Source organism: Cebus imitator, unplaced genomic scaffold, assembly GCF_001604975.1.
Source record: "Cebus imitator isolate Cc_AM_T3 unplaced genomic scaffold, Cebus_imitator-1.0 Scaffold303, whole genome shotgun sequence".
Classification (NCBI taxonomy): domain Eukaryota; kingdom Metazoa; phylum Chordata; class Mammalia; order Primates; family Cebidae; genus Cebus; species Cebus imitator.
In genome coordinates, this window is record NW_016107618.1 from 2,239,528 (window position 1) to 2,261,213 (window position 21,686).

The following is a 21,686-nucleotide window of genomic DNA, read 5'->3' on the forward strand; positions in this document are numbered from 1 at the left end:
TGTTCACACCTTTTACTCTAAAGATGATTCAATTGTATTTCCTTTTGTATGAGCCTAGTCTCAGGGAAACAGTACATGCTATGTGAAGACGCCATACCTAAGGCGTGTGGAGTGTATCTAGAGCCAGTAAAAAGACCAAGTCTACGTTTACCTCCTCAGTTTTCTCCTACCTCTGCCGAAGAATCACTTCAGTGAAACCTGTAGCACTGATTATTTTCAAGGGTATCATCCAAAGAAAAAAACAGACTTTTTTCTTGCATAGGTTGAAATATTTTTTCACAAGATAAATTACCTTAATGATTGTCTTTCACCCCCAGCTTAACAATTTTGGAAAATAAAAGAGTTTAAAAATATGACAGCATTTTTCATTTAGTATCTCAGAAACAAGTCATTATTACTGTATAGAAGTAGATTTTGGAGACAAATATAATTATAAAACTTCAATATCTACTATATATTAGCCATGTTTTAGGCAAAACTTGTGTCTTAGTTTCCTTAAACATAAAATGTTTCTAGGATTAATGGAGCAGACACAACTTGTTCTCCACTCAATACCCACTATAGTTCACTTTGTTAAATGAACACTTTATTTTAGCACTTTGCCCTTTGGGAAGGAAAGGAGCTATTCCTCTCCTTCAAGACTGAAACTTTCTAGTCTAGGCCAATTACAACAACTTTATTCTCTTTGTTAGAGATTGGTTTATGAAGGTCAGGTGACACAGTTTTGACCAATGAGCTTTAGGAGCATATCAGTAGGAGGCTTCTAGAAAACATTTTATTTCTTGATGAAAGAAGATTAGGAGATGCTGTGTTTTTTGTAACTCTATGTTCAGCTAAATGGAAATATATTTTCTAGAACTGTAGCAGCTGTCTTGGGAATGTGCATGAATCCAAGGAAACAGAACAAGCCAGCTATTGAATACCAAAGAGCAGAAAGATGGGAGAAACCTGGTTTGTGATTGCATTATTGAGCTGCTCAATTATTCAGTGTTGAAAATGTCCTATCTCTGTGTATCTCCTGTTTTGAAATAATAAACTTCCTCTTTTTGACAATTTTAGGTGGGTTCTATTACTTATATCTCACATGTTTCTAACAATCAAAAACATTTCTTTAGTAGAATTATAGTAAGAATTAAAGGAAATATATGTGTAGCACACTTGGCATTTAATATGGTTCAATAACTATTATCTTTATTTTTATTATGTTCCAAGATCCTTACATTCAAATGCTAGGTGAGATGTAACTATTATAGATGGTATTTTTTATATTAATAACATAGTCTATATGTAAACTGTAAATTTGCCCTCTTACCTACATTTTAGAATATACCTATATTCTAGAATGTAAGAGTTCCAAGGCTTTTCCATTCAAATGCTAGGGAAGATGTAACTATTATAGATAGTATTTTTTATACTAGTAACATAGTCTACAAGTAAACTCTAAATTTGCCCTTTTATCTACATTTTAGAATATACCTCTAATAAGCCATTAGCCTTCACCGCCTAAATGGGAATCTACTTTGAAGATGAAATTTTTTCAGATAGAGACTATCATCTATAATATTTTTATAACTTACCCAAATTCAAAATAAATACTAGATGACAATAGAAGAGGTGCTATATTGTTACAAATGGTGGCCTGTTATGGGACTTGTAGGAAATAGGCATTATTTTCAGTTAAGGTCTAACAACTCTCCTCAATTTTCTTCCCTTTGAAATATTTTCTATTTAATTCATATACCTTCAGGTATTTATTGTGTAAAACCTAGATGTGACATGTTTATTCTCTGTGTAAGTTAGTAGAGAAATGGTAAGCACATGCATTTTCAGAGATCAACTTTATAGCTAACTACTAGACGTTCTAAATCTCTATCTTTTTTTTATTTTATGAAATTTTAATCATTTTTGGATTAAGTTGCTTTTGGAGAGAAGACTTTGAAATTTGCCATTTTCTTGTAAAATTAAGCAACCCTCAATTTGGTAACATTGTTCTTAACTACACTACAAATATCCTTGATTGCTCCTTGTTAAAAGTGTTTCAGCTGATGGATGAAAAACCTAAAGTGAATAACTTCTCACAAGTTCTAGTAAATAAGAAACTGGACTATGAAGTTGCATGGTATTTTTACTAATAGTAATTTTTGTACATATTTGATGCTGATATTTATCACGGATTCAAGCTTAACATACTATAAACTTTTCATAAAGTTTTAGTCTAATATATCCTAAAATATTGCCTTGGTTTTTGTTAAAGTGTATGCTCATATTCCTAAGTGACAACACTTCTCCTTTGTACGATAAAATTTTTTTTTTGAGAGTAGGTGCCAGTCTATGAACAATGTGATACTCCTAGTTGGAACAACAACAAAAAAAAAATGGTTGAATAAATTCATTATTTATTAACAGCATCCAGAAATATTGTACATGAAGTAGATTTTAACATGAACACAAAAGAGTCAAGCATTGGCAATAAACTTTTTGTCACACTTTGATTTGTATTCTTAACTCTGAGCTGGAAGTAGTTAAGGATAAAATAAACAGTATCCTCAAGATTTGCATTCCCACAGGATAAAAGAAGGAATGTTGCCATGAAGAAAACATAAAGCAAACGTGATTTATATGTACTTGAAAGATACAAAACACTCAACCAGAGATTCCTAAACATATACATATGTACAAATATACATGTAAGTATTAGGACATTGGAAATAGCTTCAGAAACAGCTCTTCAAAAGTATTAGATCTCTTTTTCTAAAAAGCATTTTTCTTACTGATGAAAATTGTGCTGGCTGATGGATAAACTGGGTGATCGCTGCTATAAAACACTAGATGCAAAGGGAAGCTTAATTTCTCTTTTCTTTCTGTGAATTTAACTAAACAAATAAGTTGTCTTATATCGCTTCTACTTATATTCTTGAATTAATGATATCTAAGCTCTGGCCCTTTTTCTGGTAATCTTCTCCACATGCGATTTGTATCCAAACTCCCTGGAGGAAAAAAAAAATCTCACAGCACAGAGCATTTAAGTACCATCATATCAGAATTTTCACCACTTTACTCAGTAGATTACTCTTCTTAGCAATGTCTCAAAATTTAATGTACATAGGAATCACCAGAGGACCTTATTAAAATGCAGAATTTGTTTAAGTAGGTCTAGAATATGGTCTGAAATTCTACATTTCTAACAACCTTCCAGCTAATGTCCGTGCCGCTGCTTTAGAGCCCATACGCTGAATAGCAATGCCTAACTAAAAATTGAGACTCAACTCACTTAAAGATTTAGCCTCCCCACTGCCCATTTCCACAATCTCACCTGCAACTGCAGGAACACCCTATGTAGGCTTAGCTTTTGCCTCAAGGTACTGTACTGAAAAGAAAGAATTTAAGGAATTCTATAATAGTTCAGATGAATAATCCTAAAAATCAATTTTGTTGCCATCAAGGTTAACTTTGCAATCTGTTCTCCAGTTTTGAGTAGGCCTTTAGTATGTACACATTTGCGAAACACCGAACCTCTAGATACCTGTTTTGTTCTCCTCCCCACTTTAATCCTGAAATTCTTATCCTGCCTTGTTTGGAAGTCCTGAAGGAAGTCCTGTTGTTTGGAATAGCAGCTCACCTACATGCCTTTCATCTGAACTCAATAGATTACCTTTTGCCAGACCCTAAGTCACCCTGCTGGAACTTGGCATATTACCTTTGGCAGAACATCCTAAATACTGATTGCCCACTCAGACAAAATTGACTTAGCACCTGTCACTAAATTTCATGGACTCCAATTCTTCCTGGCCCCTGGTTTGTGCTGCCTCCTGGCACTAGACAGCTATGCTTCCAGGCGTGTGGCCCTCTGTGGGCACTTAGCGTATTTAGTGTTGATCAGAATTCAACTAAAGTATCTTTCTGTTATGCACATCTAAAGGGAGTTTGAGATCTATTTTCATTTCCCAAACCTTGATCTTAGGTTGATAAATTTGGTCTCATAAAGAGTTCATATTGTTCAGTGACTTTTCATTATTATATTCTTAAATCTATTAGTAAATGGAATACAGGAAGAACAACAAAGAGAGATGTAACGTGACTGACAAAAGGCCTAAGGGTGGTTTTTAAATATAAATCTTATTTGCAAATTTTATATTTCCTTGTCACTGCCAAGATATATCAAATCATGTCCTTTTGTCTTCCTACTATAGCTTCACATGATATTTAAAGAAACACAACTGTTTAGCGCAAATGCCTTGAGAACAGGCAAATAGTGGATGTGTATACTATCAAATATAAAAGATAAATAAGCACCTTGAAGACTTCTAATTGTGTTTCTAGATATGTTTCTATGGCTTAAGGTCTGGAGGTATAGTTGATCATACTTGGTAGGTCTTGGAATTTCCATCAGGAAATAAGCAAGTTTTCAAGATTATCACAGTTCAATACTATTAGTTTTGTCAATTATGTTTCACAGCTTACATTTATAAATAAAAATGAAGAGATCTTTATCTTTTCAACATAAAATGATGTACGCATCTAAACCAAAAGTCTGACAACCACCAAGTTCTGTGGTTATAATCCACATTTTTTTTTTCCTTCAATGAGTTTTAGGAAGAAAACAAACACACATTTTTCTTACTGATGAAAAACAAACACAGGTTACAAAAAGGAAACTAACCTTTGTCGTATGTCTACTGGACCAGCCTTTGTGGAAAGCCCTAGTCATTTAAATTCTGAAAAGAATTTTTTAGAGTTAAATAATTACCCCTGCCTCACAAAGGATTATACATTTGAAGAGAAATTAAACCATTTTTCCAGGATTACATAACCACCAACTGGTGGTACCCACAGCCATCTATTTGTTGGACTCATATAAAAAGCCAAGCCAGCTCTTTATCTTCATCAGGTCTAAAGTATTGGAATTCCTTAACTTTACTAAGCTTTGTCTGGCAAAGCCGTTATCCCTAATTTTCCGGGGTGGAGAGTAATTATTTAGGCTTGTTGCAGTCATGTGGTGTCAAGCAGGACCATGATTTTCTTCCACAAGATGTTTCACAACAAATGCTACGAGGAAAGATTGTAAACTATGCCAATCAACCAGAAGATTGTAAGACTCATATCATTGTTTTGATGGTGGGAAAGATACCATGGTGAGATAAAAGCGAATATTTATTAACCTACCTTTTTATCTCATATGCTCTAATGTAAATTAATAGCAAAAAATCTAAAAACAAAGTATGTATCTGCTTGTAAGAAATTTTAGTGGCTTTCATCTTGTATTCCAGTACCAAAAGAGACATTTTTCTTCATGTAATGCAGATAAATTTGAATCTTACAATTGAGTTTTAGGTTTTCCTACCTCTTCAATAGAAATAAAATTACTAAAATTTAGAATTATAAAGCTTAATTTTCCTTTAAACAAAACTAATAAAAGTAAATGGCATAATGGAGGTGTTAGCAGAGGTGAAAGGATATATAGTAAATGCCAGTTGATAACTTTAATCTAGGTTTAGCAATTTTCAGCCCAATTAGACTGAAGTGGCAAAGGGACTTCATAGATAAAATATGCACAACTGGGTGGACGTATCCACGATTCTCCTCCAGGAGCTCAGAAGCAATTGCTGTTGTGCTTAACATCACTCAAGAGGGCACAGTTTTCAAGAGGAACCACTTCCTTTCTTTGTCAACAGAGACTGCGTTATCAAAAGAGGATGAACTTTAAGAAACATTCAATCTACTCTCCCTTGCTGGTTATTGGAGAAGTTGTTTTAGAGGTTTACCAGTTTTTCATGACTTTATCAAAGTCCAGAAGGGTGAAGTTCAATCAGGTCATCATTAGATAACAACTAATTGAAGTTTATCAGTTTTTCTCCCCTGGTATAAACCCTTTCACACGTAGTAAATAGTTTGGGAGATAGTTTCTTTGTTTTCTTTTCAGGGATGACAAATGGGGAAAATTTAAATGGTTAGAACTAGAGATACAATATTACAAAGAAAAGATTTTTTAATTCTGTACTTTTGCTGAAAAAATGTGTGAAGAACAGATCAGTGCGTACTAAGGACAAATCAAAAGCACTACACTTTCGAATAGTTACATATGACGTCTCAGGAAAACATCAGCAAGCTGCAAATGAAATAATATGCGGTGAGGATGATGCTGCAAGTGAAAAAATACCAAGTTCTTTAAAGACTTACTCATAGGAACATATTATTTCAGAGGACATATTAATTTATAACATTTAATATTTCAGTAAGTTACACTGAAGCTCGTTTTCACAATGATTATTTCTGTTCAAGTCCACTGTCAGAAATAAAAGGACTTTTTATTATTTTTACTTTTTAAGCATAGAAAAAAATCTGTATTAAGGTAATCAAATCCATTGCTCTTGGAGTTCTTCTGGGGGTAGACTTATCAAATTCTCAAAGAAAATTTTCCTAGAACTCATGGAATTAGATTACCTTTGAAATCTCACCCCAACTTTGTATAGTCACTAATTCCTTTCTTTGCTCTTTTGGTGTTTGCAAAGGGGTTCGCTAAAGCCTGAATTGATATAATTATTGGCTCAGATTGTTAGAGATCTAGGCCAGATGGCTATGGGTTTCTAAAGTCCCCCTTGCTTGTGGTAGTTTTCCTACTTTGCCTATAGGGTTTGGGGATCAGCAATTTGAAAGGGCTACAAACTTGTAAAACAGTATTATTCATGGGGGCAGAATGTTCATCAGCGTGACCCAGTACTAAATACATTCATTATAGGCGTTTCTATTCTGCACAATTTGCCACACAGCACTGGTTTCAGGAGGGGAAAAAAAGACAATGGCTTATAAAATGCTTTTGAATGCCTAAAAAGAAGGAGAATTCACGCTGAGACTCTTCTGCTTTCTTTTTTGGAAAGAGCCTTCTTAGTGACTTTAGCTGAGCTCTACTGAGAGTAAGCAAAGTGGAAAAATCAGAAAATTACTTTTTTTATATGTTTCTGGGGGGCAAAATAGAGAGTGGGAAAAAATAAATGGAAAAAAGTGACAGTGAGATTATGTGAAACAGCAAATATGCAAGCAGATAAAGACAGCTGAGGAATAATGCAAAAGGTATGAAAAAAAAGCAGCAAGAATGGAGCCACGATGATAAACTTAAAAGGAATTGCAGAGCAGAAAGAACATCATAAATAATCATATTTTCAAATAAGAATACCATATCAGTTTCTGTGACCTGGATAGAGCACAAACCTCCCATGATATTTCCTAGCATTTTGATGCACACAAAATGCAATTTTCAGCTCAGGCATTTGATTTGTCAGTTAAACAAGCTTTGGGGTTTTTAAAGTACATATCTGAAGTGTTTTCATAAATAATGCATATATTATAAAAATTTGACTTGTAAACTATTGAGTCCATGTCCCCACAGTATTCATTGTGAAGACTAGCCATGTATAGAATAATACCTTTTGGCAGAAATTGGCATGCTAAAGCATGCGGTGTCTTTTACCCAAGATAAACAGGATTTTTGTGGGTTTTTTTTTTTTGAAGTACAGGACAAAGAAATATTACAAACAGTTTTGCCCAAACTCAAGGAAAGGAATCATATAAGATAGAATTATATTGTTAATTAGCTCCAAATTCTGAGGTATTCCTTTAAGTCTTTCTAATTATGAGAAATCAAGAGTGCAGGATAGCCCTTTTCTTATCTTCAAAGGATAAAGATGAAAGAAAACAGAAAATGAAACCTCTTTACTTGTTCTGTTCTTTAAAAACAGATCCCCAAGAAAATCTGCTTGTGCTCCTAGAAGGCGAAAGGCCCAAGTATTTACAGAGGGGGTGGGGAAGGAAGAGGTCTGAGAAGCATAATTATAAGCAAGTTTTCAAATTGTATTAAATTCCTCCACCAACAAAACGCACTTAGAGGTATTTTAAGTTAAACTAGCACTTAAGGACTATGAAAAGCACGATGATTACATGTCTGTGGCAGAAGAAAGGGCAATTAAGAAAACAAGAACAATTTAACGTGCCATATAAATAAAGGCGACCAGAAGTTGATTTAAAGTTTTTCTTCTGTAATTTGTCTCCCCTTTATGATGGCACGCTCAGAGAAAGTGAATGCAGTAGATTGAAAGGCGGAGGGGGAGAAGGGAGGAAGAAGGAAGGAGCCGGGAAGAGCTGGCTCCCATCTCCTCCCCAGCCCCCACCAGCCCCTCTCCCCTTCTCCCCCTGGCGCCCCCAGCCCCCGCCTTCCTCCTCCTCCGTCTCTTTTCCCTCTCCCACCCTCCACTCTCCCCCTCCCTCCTTGGGTGACTCCATCAGCCTTTGATTTGGAAGCCCGCTGATTGGCTGGAAGCGATTCAACACACGCCGGGCAAGAGCTTTGTCTGAGTTGAAGTGAAGTTGTACAGATTTTAGACCGGAGTCAGCAATCACGGGTGTTTAGTCTGCAGCCGAGCCGCGAAAGGGAGAAGGAATCGCTCAGGAGAGACACAGCGCAGATTCCGCCGGCACCCTGCCGTAGATGGATTCCGACTACCCGAGGGAGAAAACGCGGAGGTGACACTCTTCTGCCTGGAAAGAGGACGAACGGCCAAACAAACGCAAGGACCGGACTCCATGCCGATGGTATCTGGAAGTCGTGACACGGTGTGTATAAAACAAAAGTTTGCGAACTGTTAATTGCTGTGCTGTGTTGTTGAGAGACGCTTTCGAGTTCCAAGTACCAAATGTAGCCTTAAGTTGCCAAAGGAAGTTGAGGGAATTGCTTTGCTGTTTTAACTTGCTCTGTGAGGGAAATCTCCTAAACTGACCGATGCACCAAATGAATGCTAAAATGCACTTTAGGGTTGCTTTTGCACTCCTGATAGTATCTTTCAACCACGATGTACTGGGCAAGAATTTGAAATACAGGATTTATGAGGAACAGAGGGTTGGATCAGTAATTGCGAGACTATCAGAGGATGTGGCTGATGTTTTATTGAAGCTACCTAATCCTTCTACTGTTCGATTTCGAGCCATGCAGAGGGGAAATTCTCCTCTACTTGTAGTAAATGAGGATACTGGGGAGATCAGCATAGGGGCTACAATTGACCGTGAACAACTATGCCAGAAAAACTTGAACTGTTCCATAGAGTTTGATGTGATCACTCTACCCACAGAGCATCTGCAGCTTTTCCATATTGAAGTCGAAGTGCTGGATATTAATGACAATTCTCCCCAGTTTTCAAGATCTCTCATACCTATTGAGATATCTGAGAGTGCAGCAGTTGGGACTCGCATTCCCCTGGACAGTGCATTTGATCCAGATGTTGGGGAAAATTCCCTCCACACCTACTCGCTCTCTGACAATGATTTTTTTAATATTGAGGTTCGGACCAGGACTGATGGAGCCAAGTATGCAGAACTCATAGTGGTCAGAGAGTTAGATCGGGAGCTGAAGTCAAGCTACGAGCTTCAGCTCACTGCCTCAGACATGGGAGTACCTCAGAGGTCTGGCTCATCCATACTAAAAATAAGCATTTCAGACTCCAATGACAACAGCCCTGCTTTTGAGCAGCAATCTTATATAATACAACTCTTAGAAAACTCCCCGGTTGGCACTTTGCTCTTAGATCTGAACGCCACTGATCCAGATGAGGGCGCTAATGGGAAAATTGTATATTCCTTCAGCAGTCATGTGTCTCCCAAAATCATGGAGACTTTCAAAATTGATTCCGAAAGAGGACATTTGACTCTTTTCAAGCAAGTGGATTACGAAATCACCAAATCCTATGAGATTGATGTTCAGGCTCAAGATTTGGGTCCAAATTCAATACCAGCTCATTGCAAAATTATAATTAAGGTTGTGGATGTTAATGACAATAAACCTGAAATTAACATCAACCTCATGTCCCCTGGAAAAGAAGAAATATCTTATATTTTTGAAGGGGATCCTATTGATACATTTGTTGCTTTGGTCAGGGTACAGGACAGAGATTCTGGGCTGAATGGAGAAATAGTTTGTAAGCTTCATGGACATGGTCATTTTAAACTTCAGAAGACGTATGAAAACAATTATTTAATCTTGACTAATGCCACGCTGGATAGAGAAAAGAGATCTGAATATAGTTTGACTGTAATCGCTGAGGACAAGGGGACACCCAGTCTCTCTACAGTAAAACATTTTACTGTTCAAATCAATGATATCAATGACAATCCACCCCACTTCCAGAGAAGCCGATATGAATTTGTAATTTCAGAAAATAACTCACCAGGGGCATATATCACCACTGTTACAGCCACAGATCCTGATCTTGGAGAAAATGGGCAAGTGACATACACCATCTTGGAGAGTTTTATCCTAGGAAGTTCCATAACTACATATGTAACCATTGACCCATCTAATGGAGCCATCTATGCCCTCAGAATCTTTGATCATGAAGAAGTGAGTCAGATTACTTTTGTGGTAGAAGCAAGAGATGGAGGCAGCCCGAAGCAACTGGTAAGCAATACCACAGTTGTGCTCACTATCATTGACGAAAATGACAATGTTCCTGTGGTTATAGGGCCTGCACTGCGTAATAATACGGCAGAAATCACCATTCCCAAAGGGGCCGAAAGTGGCTTTCATGTCACAAGAATAAGGGCAATTGACAGAGACTCTGGTGTGAATGCTGAACTCAGCTGCTCCATAGTAGCAGGTAATGAGGAGAATATCTTCATAATTGATCCACGATCATGTGACATCCATACCAACGTGAGCATGGATTCTGTTCCCTACACAGAATGGGAGCTCTCAGTTATCATTCAGGACAAAGGCAATCCTCAGCTACATACCAAAGTCCTTCTGAAGTGCATGATCTTTGAATATGCAGAGTCAGTGACAAGTACAGCAATGACTTCAGTAAGCCAGGCATCCTTGGATGTCTCCATGATAATAATTATTTCCTTGGGAGCAATTTGTGCAGTTTTGTTGATTATTATGGTGCTATTTGCAACTAGGTGTAACCGTGAGAAAAAAGACACTAGATCCTATAACTGCAGGGTGGCGGAGTCAACTTACCAGCACCACCCAAAAAGGCCATCTCGGCAGATTCACAAAGGGGACATTACATTGGTGCCTACCATAAATGGGACTCTGCCCATCAGATCTCATCACAGATCGTCTCCATCTTCATCTCCTACCTTAGAAAGAGGGCAGATGGGCAGCCGGCAGAGTCACAACAGTCACCAGTCACTCAACAGCTTGGTGACAATCTCATCAAACCACGTGCCAGAGAATTTCTCATTAGAACTCACCCACGCCACTCCTGCTGTTGAGGTAAGATCTTAAACTGCATCAATTCACTGCACTGTTAAGTGTTAGTATTCAGGAGTTGGGTTTAACAGTTCTTAAATGTTTTCATTGATAAGTAACAATACTAATACTGTGCAAATTAAGTAGGATACAAGTTACATTGTAAATATGTAGAAAAGATGCACACTTTAGCTTACTGTTTTTAATTTTCCTTAAGTAATCAACTTGCATATAATATGTATAATATTGAAAAATAAATTTGAAGCTCACAAAGGACTATGTAGTTAGAGCCCCCTTACTTCCCAGATTAAAATAATGGGAAGCCAAAAAGTAGAGACTTGGTTTCTTTTCATAGTTATAGTCTTTACTGAAAAAATTAAAAAAAAAAAAAAAACAACTAAGGCCTTCAGACATCTATATCAATGCATGCTGTGTTTGTCCAAGTTTGGACGATTTTCTGACATTTTTTAAACTACATGTGCTACAGTGCTATATTTTACTGCATTTTCCATGTATTTTTACAGGTGGTCACTTTATCTGAACTGTAAAGAAAATAAATCAGTTATTTGAAAGGGAGTCTTCTTTCAAAAAGTAAAAGTCAGTTGTATTAGATCATCCAAATCTCTTGAGATATATTTTAGTTATAGTTGGTGGCTGGCTGCATGGTCTGACACAGGCCAGCATATGCAAATCCTTTAAATTGAGATAATATATTCAATTACTTAGTTGAAATAGCAAGTAACTGTTTTTTTCTTGCTTAAAGATTGTATGTGGAGGCTTGTTTCCAGGAATCAGGTCTGTCTATTTGGTTTCCAGCAGGTCTCTCAGCTTCTTTCAATGCTTCACCAGGGGCAATATCAGCCAAGACCAAGTTTTCGAGGAAACAAATATTCCAGGAGCTATAGGTATGAAGTATTCTTGTGTTACCTATTAGATCTCAACATAAATGCTGAAGAATAAAAACTGTATTTTTCTTTTCTGATTTATCTTTCCAGGTATGCCCTTCAAGACATGGACAAATTTAGCTTGAAAGATAGTGGCCGTGGTGACAGTGAGGCAGGAGACAGTGATTATGATTTGGGGCGAGATTCTCCAATAGATAGGCTGCTGGGTGAAGGATTCAGCGACCTGTTTCTTACAGATGGAAGAATTCCAGCAGGTGAGGGGGTAGTGACAGACAAATTTTTCTTTTCAGGTTCACCCTGACACTAGTAAAATGAAAAATTTATCTCATGCTTATATTTCCTCTTTATTTGCCCCTTGCACTAGAATATTTCTGTGTTATAGTATGTTCATCACTGTTAGTCATGAACAGAAACGGAAACATTTTAAAACTTTCTTAAATTTCATTAAGCAGTTGGTAGAGAAAGAGTGAGCATGAGAGCTTCATAGGACAAGAATGAAGGGATGGGGAAAAAATTAAAGAAACAAACCACTTCCCTCCTCTTTCCACCTCATCCAATACTGCCATAGAACAACACTGCTGTGCAACTCTTTACAAAATTATTGGTTGCTGGTTTTTATTCAGCCAAACTGTTTGGGTACAGAGTGGTGAACTGGACTGTAATTTGGAGGATGCATTTCCTGTGATGGGCACCAACTCACAAAATCAGAGACTAAAATACACTAGAAATTGTACACTTCAAGCATCAAAAATAGGAGAAGGAATGCATCTTTGTAGGTGGTAAGCACAGGATATTTTTGCCACATTTCATTTTGCTATAGTGCAAGAGGAACAGGGACCCAAGAGAGGAATTTTTAAGTATACAGCTAGATAGAAGAGATGCTATTAAGTTTCGAACCACATTTTCCTTGGAGTTTCTTCCCTCTAATTCTGCAATAGAAACCCTCTGAGCTGAGTAAATACTGATTACATGATCATAGCAGCCCTGTTACTAAAGATTGCAATATTAAATCAACCTTTGGAATACATAGGTGTGTTCCTTTGGCTACCTACATTTCCAAATTTCACTGAATGTGGAGCAAATGACTGCCATTTGATAAATGAAAGACAGAACAACACAATATCACCCATCTTAGTTCCGTCGCACCTCTATTTTTAAATACAGATAAATAAGAGAGCTTAGGAAATAAACATGATGGAGCCTCAGACAGCCACAGGAATTCAAGAAAATCAATATAGCTGACTCTGCATATCCGCAGCTTCCACATCCATAGATTCAACCAACTGTTAATTGAAAGTATTTGGATTAAACAACAAAGAACAGCAATACAACAGTAAAAAACAATACAAATAAACAATATAGAATAACAACTATTTACGTAGCATTTACATTTGTTAGGTATTGTTAGTGACCTAGAGAAGATTTAAAATATTTGGAAGGATGTATGTAGGCTCTATGTAACTGCAGTGCCACTTTATATCAGCCACCCAATTTTGGTATCCACAGGGGGTCTGGACCAATCCCTTTGGATACTGAAGGACCACTGTAAATAGAAACTCCAGCACTCATAGGTGAAGTAGTGATAGGAATATTAATACCCACAGGGTTATTAATATTAGGAATTGTAGCAGTAGTAGTTACCAACTATGCCCCCAGGTTTACTCCAGGCCCATGCAGAGTTCCACACCTGCACTGCCTCTCCTAAGGCTTGGACTCAGGAATTAGTAGTAGTGACAGTAGTAACAGGCTTCTATTTTTTGATATTTGGGAACAGAAACTTATAAAGGTTAGAAAACGTATCTCAAATCAGGCAGTTTGTATGTGGTAGAGTGCAATTTGGACCAATCCCCACACTCTTCAAACACCAATCTATCAAGTATGTGAAGTAACAGGTGTTTATTGTTGTTGTAATTGTTTTTAAATAGAGTCCTAATTGTTCTTGTGTTCTAAAGACTTACTACCTACCCTGTAACTATTAAATGCTGATTATTTAATTCTGTTATTACAGTAATGGATATGATAATACATCTCACAGGATGAGGGTATAGGGAGGACTTCTAGAGACAATAAGGCATACAGCGTACCTGGAGCCTCTTTGCACAGTCATGGTGCCCATTTTTCTGTTTCTGTTGTTTAATGCATAGATTTTCTTGACCAATTCGAAGAGAAATCTCTGAAAATTTAGTGGAATGTATTTAGAACCAGACACTTTGCTCAAAGAGAATCAGTTTTATTCTTCTTACGTGTGTAATAAAGGAGCTGGCTAAATATAATTCTGTGATCCTGACAGATGCCTAATTTTGAGCATTAATCCTTGATTTTAAATAATGTAATTTCATTCCATTAAAGAGAATAATAACAATGTGGGCATGACATCAATATTGTGTTATATGTTTTTAGATTTGTATCAAGTTTATTCATCAAAATTTAAATTTATCAGCATAGGTAACTGAATAGCTGCTCTAATTACATAACCTTGGTATTTGAGGGACTAAATGATCCTAAAGTCCCTTTTAATTCTGAAATTGTATAAATCTAATAGCTAATTATAAGGTTTTTTTATTTTTAGGTCAAAGTTTTTCTTTTATTTTTTCGCATATTTTCTAAGTTATCCTCTCTACCAAAGTTTGTGGCAAGAAAGTTTTCTAGCATTTGGAGTAAGTAATAATAGTAATAATAGATGTTGAGGAATGAAGGCATTACGGAAACAATAGGTAGACAGATAAACTGTAGAAAACAGTGAATTGTGTTTATTGAGTGACTTAAGCTCCATCAATATCACACTGCTTTTCAAAATTAGAAGTTCACCTTTATATCATCATTAATAATTTCACTTAACATAGAGACACTTTTTAAAAAAATATTCTAAAATTTGCACAATCACACTTAACCATGTGTGTAGTTGGAGAGTTATTTTGCTTGCACATAACACTGTATTGCAACAAAATATAGTAAATAAATTTCTGCCTTACTAAGTACCTGCCTCCATCTGTGGTGTGGTCAAAGCTATCCCAGAGGCAGAGAGCACCAGGAAGTCACCAGTGGTCCACAAAGTATACTCATGTTTGACTACTATAGACTGCAACGTGCATACTAAGTATCTATACAGAGATAACTATCCCTTATTTATGAGTATAATTTTGATGATACATATTCTAGTTGATTACTTACCCTGGCAACTCCTGGAGGCATATTAGGGCATAAAAGGTGTGCTTTGTAAATTTATATTCCCAGGAAATATCCAAGTAGAGAAAAATGTAAGCCCACATCCAAATGCCATTAAAAGAGATCAGCACAGTTTCCTAAGCATTTATATTTCTAGGACTTCAATGTCTTGTTCCAACTGGTTTTCTGCCTTAGACTATGAACAAATACAGATTATGTTATGTTGCATTGCCTGCCAACAGGATCATTTCTGGTCATTCACGCTGTTAATTCCCACACAAATATCTGCACTTTTGAGCAGTTATATCAGTATGCATTTTTTGTCTGTTGGCTCATGTTTGCCAATGTACTGTCTTACTCATTCAACTTTGAACTATAACAGTAAACATATGCCTGCAAATATGATTTTTCCATTGCATTCACTTCACCAGGATGATTTATACAGCCGTTTGATTTCATTTCTTGTGATACTTATTTTTCTTGATTGAATCCGATACACTTTTCATCAGTCTGTCATCTCTGATTACTTACTTTAAACATTCTTTTTAAATTCGATGTTCTCTCCTTTCCCATGGCAGGTATCCTTTCTCATGGCAGCTATCCACAAAAGCTCATCTGTTCTGACCTTTCCTCCATGACGGTTTCGGTGTATCAGTATGCAATCTAATATTCACTCTCCAGTAGCTCCTCCCTTTGTCAAATCTTTCTTTCATACAGCTTGAACATTTTGAGAACATTTTAATTCACATTTTTTGGCTCAAAATCAATACTTAACTCTTGTCGCCCAGCAACACTGAACTAAACTATTTATCTTGGCATTCAAAGGGCAAAGGAATCCTCTCTTAGCTGATTAACCCTCAATGTTGCCATCTTTGTATCTTTTGTTATAGTTAGAAGCGTCTCCTCACTTAACACACTGATGCTTTGCTCATGGTGTCCTTCCTACCTGAAAAACTGGCTTCTTGTCACTTTGTGTAACTGAATCCTATTCATCTTTCAAAGTTTGTTTTAGGTGGCCTTTAACTGTTTCAGCCTCCACCTCCTCTGTTTTTTCCTTTCTTGACATACCCTTAGCATCATCTAGTTTGACACTTCACCTGTGTTTATGACCTCATTTGTTACACTTTGCTTAGAGCTGTATGTTAACATTTTGAGGGTAGGGTGCTATTGTTGAACTTCACATGTAGCAGACTCCTAATGGATAAGTGCTTGATTACTTGATGACTAATGAGTTGATAGAAGCAAGGCATACGTATTTCTTCTTGTGTATCGTATCTGCTTTCTACCCCACCAATAAGGTTCAGTACCGTGACAAAATTCATACTCATCTGGTGGTAAAGAAGATGCTCTCCTTCCACCATGTTCCCCCTCCCCAGAGGACACTTAAGTACCTAGCAGGACTTTCAAGGAGCAACAGGAAGACTAGCCACTTGCACCACTTGTCAACAAGTCCTGATCACTGGGATATAGTATGGAACACTGATGGCATTGAATTACTTACACATTGAGGATGTTTTCAGTCAAGTCCCTGGGGATAAGGTTGACAATATCAATGAAGTTGCCAGAAATGCCCTCTTCTGACGATTACTCTTCTATTTCTGTTATTTTTGCCATCCTTTTCTCCATTAGTCTTTTCTCATCAATTTTTCTATTCTTTTTCATTTTTAAGTTAATTTATTATTTTGTAATTAAAACTCTACTTATTTATTAGGATGAAGTTGCAAATAACGTTCACTGTTTAAAAAATTTCTATGACCAAAATGATTTTTGAGCATGAACTTTCATATTGCATTAGTTACCCAGATTGTATTTTTGTATTGTGTTGTTGGTTATATGTTCATTATATTTATGTCTCTAGAAAATTAGGGCATTTTCAGTATTCTTAGAAGCCTATGTAATTTCTCCTTTCCCTCCAATCATTAAGCATTAAATAAAGTGAATCAAACAACTAAGTCCTTCCCAAGCCTAAAACTACAGAGTTAAAGGAAAGAAAATAAATGAAGAGGTGTCAGCAGGTCTGTTCTTCTTCCTTCTGACAGGATATGAGTAAGACAATAGAGACAGGTCTAAGTTCCATTTACAGAGACCTGGGGAATTAAGAAGGAAAAAAAAAATCATTACCATCATGATTGCTATTTCACTGCTTAGAAAACCTCATTGCTGTTAAGGTATTCCAATTACTTTCAACCCCTTTGGTTTTGTCTACATCAAATTAAAAAGAAAAAACAGTTGGTAAATATTTCCAAGTAATAATAATGCATTAGATCAGGAAATCTAAACAAGCTTTTATTCTTAAATCATCCTTGCTCATTTAAATGTGACCTTTCATAACAAATTGCACAATTGTTCTTCATGTTTACACTCTTTCTCTTTCCCCACCTTGATTCACATGGAATTAGTGTTTACACTTTTCTCCACTTTTTTTTCTGCTTTTTCTTATTTCTAGCTTTCCTAGTAATTCATCTTTTTTCTCACTCACAATACTTGACATCATTTTTGTTCCTGAAATTATCCCCCTTTTCATTAAATCTTGAGGTACATATTTGGGATTCTTGCAGTTTAAGAACGGAATTATCTCAAAGATTCAAGCAGTGAAAAACAGCAATTTCTATACCTTCACTCAAAGAGCATTACTTCTTTTTTTTTTTTTTTTTTTTTTTTTTTTTTTTTTTTTTTTTTTTTTTTTTTTTTTTTTTTTTTTTTTTTTTTTTCAGAAAGTCAACCTATTTTCTTCTTGTTTCATTTAGAAAATAGGTAGTGAATACGTACCGTATGCAGGCACTTTACCAGGTGCTGGTGACCCACAGTAACTGCAATAGACAACTTGTTTCCTCTAATAAGAGATTGGGCATCCTTCAAGAATCACTCTTTTAGCAATAATTTGGGAGGAATAGGAATCTTTCTATAGTAGACAGATCTACAAATTAGCTCTTAATATACAAGTATAGCAAATAACAACCTAATGTCCTTTTAAATTTAAGAGAATTATTTTGCATTTTCTGCATTCTGCTGTTTGCTCTAAAATGAAATCATAGTACTGAAGAGGCTTATTTCTCACTGAAATAAGTCAATGGTTTGTGGAGTATATTTTACATCTTTTCATTTCCTTGTCATGTAGTTTAGTTATTGTATTTGCCAAATACAGAGGGTTTTTTTCCTCTTTATTTTCCTGTTTTCCTCATTTCATCTATTTTTTTTCCTATGAGTGTGGCCACTCATATTTCAATAGATCATTAGAACCTCTGTAAGAACTAAGGAATGGATTTTTCATATTGGTTATTTTTTGATGACATTGTCATATATTTGAATATAAATATATTTTGAACCTTTAAAAGAAAACTTCTTAACAGGGTAATTACAGGTGCCCACCTAGTAGCAGAGGAAATTTTTCACTACTGTTTTAATTAATAAGTAAATAAATAATTTGTAATATCTTTAAGAGAGATTAGTAAGTATAATTACCTGATAGTTTATTATATTCTCATTGCTTCCATTAAAATCAAAGTAAGTCTGATAGGCCTTAATGTTGAGAAAGTTACACAAAGGTATGTATTCCACAAGAATTGTATGGGTGGCATTCTAAAGTTACAGGTTTCACGTTACAAGTCTATTCTTTAGAATTTATGTTCAGCATTTATTTCATCACTCACACCTGGTTCTTCCCATGTATACGTTAGCCCATCTTCTCACAATTCGAATAGCAGAATATTCTTATTTGATCAATAAGGAAAAAAGCACACCGGCAGATAAGACTTATGTAGGTCTATAAAACTAGTGTTCAAATTAAAGTCATAATTGTAGTCCAGCTTAGGTGTATAATAATGGGTTAGCTTCATGGAAATAGTTTCAAACTGTCCCATTCTATTTTTTTATTATAAAATTACATTTTTCCATCATTTTGTATCGTGCTAAGTATAATAATGAATCCCCATTGTTTTTCTGAGCGCAGCTATGAGACTGTGCACGGAAGAGTGCAGGGTCCTGGGACACTCTGACCAGTGCTGGATGCCACCGCTGCCCTCACCGTCTTCTGATTATAGGAGTAACATGTTCATTCCAGGAGAAGAATTCCCAGCACAACCCCAGCAGCAGCATCCACATCAGAGTCTTGAGGATGACGCTCAGCCTGCAGATTCCGGTGAGAAGAAGAAGAGTTTTTCCACCTTTGGGAAGGACTCTCCAAGCGATGAGGACTCTGGGGATACCAGCACATCATCTCTGCTCTCGGAAATGAGCAGTGTGTTCCAACGCCTCTTACCCCCTTCCTTGGACACCTATTCTGAATGCGGTGAGATGGATCGGTCCAACTCCCTGGAACGCAGGAAGGGACCCTTGCCAGCCAAAACTGTGGGTTACCCACAGGGAGTAGCGGCATGGGCAGCCAGTACACATTTTCAAAACCCCACCAACAACTGTGGGCCCCCACTTGGAACTCACTCCAGTGTGCAGCCTTCTTCAAAATGGCTGCCAGCCATGGAGGAGATCCCTGAAAATTATGAAGAAGATGATTTTGACAATGTGCTCAACCACCTCAATGATGGGAAACACGAACTCATGGATGCCAGTGAACTGGTGGCAGAAATTAACAAACTGCTTCAAGATGTCCGCCAGAGCTAGGAGATTCTAGTGAAGCATTTTTGTTTCCATGTATGTGGAAATAAGGAACAATAGCAGCAACAAAAAACCCTGAAAGAACTGGCATTGCCAAATAGTTGCATTTATCATAAATGTGTCTGTGTATATTGAATATTAAATACTGTATTTTCGTATGTACACAATGCAAGTGTGATTATTTTAATCTGTATTTTAAAAATACATTTGTACCTTATATTTATGTGTAATTTAACAAATTTTATTTTTTTACTCCCATGACAGACATGTTTTTCCTAATCATGTAGAAACTAGCCACTGTTCAAATCTGATATACTATTCTACCACAAAATGTAATGGCACTGCTTAGATTAGTTTGGTTGGGGAAGAATTATTATGCTGTGTGAACAATCCCGCTAAAGCATTATACAATTCTTAATTCCACTAAGCGATCCCCAGTTTTTTCAATAACTTTTTAGAAATTAAGAATCATTAAAATCGTTAAGCTATTTTATGATTATTTTCACTGCTCTCTACTAGCCCCAGTAGTTGAACTCTTACAGCAAAATCGAAACATAAAGTGAAAGTCTATTTCAGGACTGAGAAATATCTGAAGGTTATTTATTAGATGACTATCTCAAATGAATTTTTTATAGACAATGATGAAAACAGAGCTAAAGTCATTGTTTCCTGACTCCCCTACTATTCCAGGCCACCACACTGGCCTGTTCCTGAGAATATTTCTCTTACAGTATTATTACCTACTTGTAATTAGGGTAAAAAAATAAAACTTATTCCATCCTTGTAATATGAAGCATGTTCCAAGGAAATGGAATCTGTCCTTTAAATAGACAACAGTATGTATTCTAAAGGCATAAAGTATTAATGGATAAAAACTGTTATGTCGGTGTTTCTCCTAGGGTAGCAAATATAATTGATTTATTCTGAACCCATTCTATTTGAATCTTTCCCTTTCCTCTCACAATACTTGAACATTTTAATCTTTTGGAATGTTGTCTTTTTTTTGTTATAACTATTCATTTTTAGCTTTTGTCTCCAGTGCATGATCTCATATTTTTGCTTTTATTTTTAGTATAAGAACATTTATAAAATCACATTTGTGTTATGGAAGTTGTTTTATTTGTTGTGTGGCAAATGAGAAATTCTTTATTTATTGTGCTGTGATCTCTCTGTGTGGAATGCCTTGGTAAGAGAGATGTTTCTTATGACTATTATCATTTCTGACCAAGCTTCTATTAATGTTATTTCTAATAATACACTATCTTGATTGTACTCTCCAGAAAATTTTACTGTCAGTGAAAATAAAAGGAAAATTAAAGTAAAGCTAAGGAACTAAAAGTCAGAGTCCTGGTCCTACGTATTTGCCCAAAAGCTTGGCATGCAGCATCCCCTTCCTGAGAGGGTGATTTCAGTGTTGAGTTTCAAATAATAAACAGGCAACATTCAGTTGGCTTGGCAAACAAGAAGCACACAATGGAAAAGGAATGAGTTTGAGACCTGTAATGGGAATGAAAGTAGAGGCCATATTCCAGCTTAATAACTTAAATGCATTTGGGGAATAAAGAAAAAAGAGTAAGAAAGAAATAACTGCTTGAATATTTTTCAAATTACAAAAGAAAAATACTTTCTCAGAACATTTTGTATTAAATTGTGCAGTATAAAAAGGTATCCTTACAATGTTTCCAGGAGGCAAAAATATTATCCTTCTTGGCTTGCTAGTAGGGAATTGAAATACTGGGTAGGTTAAGTAACTGAAAAGTGGCTAAAACTCA

The 21,686-nt window shown here is 36.1% G+C and overlaps 1 protein-coding gene across 4 annotated transcripts; it reads left to right on the forward strand.

The window, feature by feature from the left end:
• Positions 1–8,303: 8,303 nt before the first annotated feature.
• PCDH18 (protocadherin 18) lies at positions 8,304–21,248 on the forward strand. Of its 4 annotated transcripts, none has more exons than XM_037729389.1 (5): positions 8,306–8,604; positions 9,117–11,257; positions 12,050–12,138; positions 12,229–12,392; positions 19,253–21,242. In XM_037729389.1, the coding sequence occupies exons 2-5, from the start codon at positions 9,431–9,433 to the stop codon at positions 19,918–19,920; spliced, it is 2,748 nt and encodes a 915-aa protein (XP_037585317.1). In that variant the 5' UTR covers positions 8,306–8,604; positions 9,117–9,430; the 3' UTR covers positions 19,921–21,242. The 4 variants fall into 4 exon arrangements, with proteins under 4 accessions (XP_017358377.1, XP_017358376.1, XP_037585317.1 ...); XM_037729390.1 differs by having other exon boundaries at positions 12,053–12,138; XM_017502888.2 differs by having other exon boundaries at positions 8,304–11,257; positions 12,053–12,138; positions 19,253–21,248.
• The last annotated feature ends 438 nt before the right edge of the window (positions 21,249–21,686 follow it).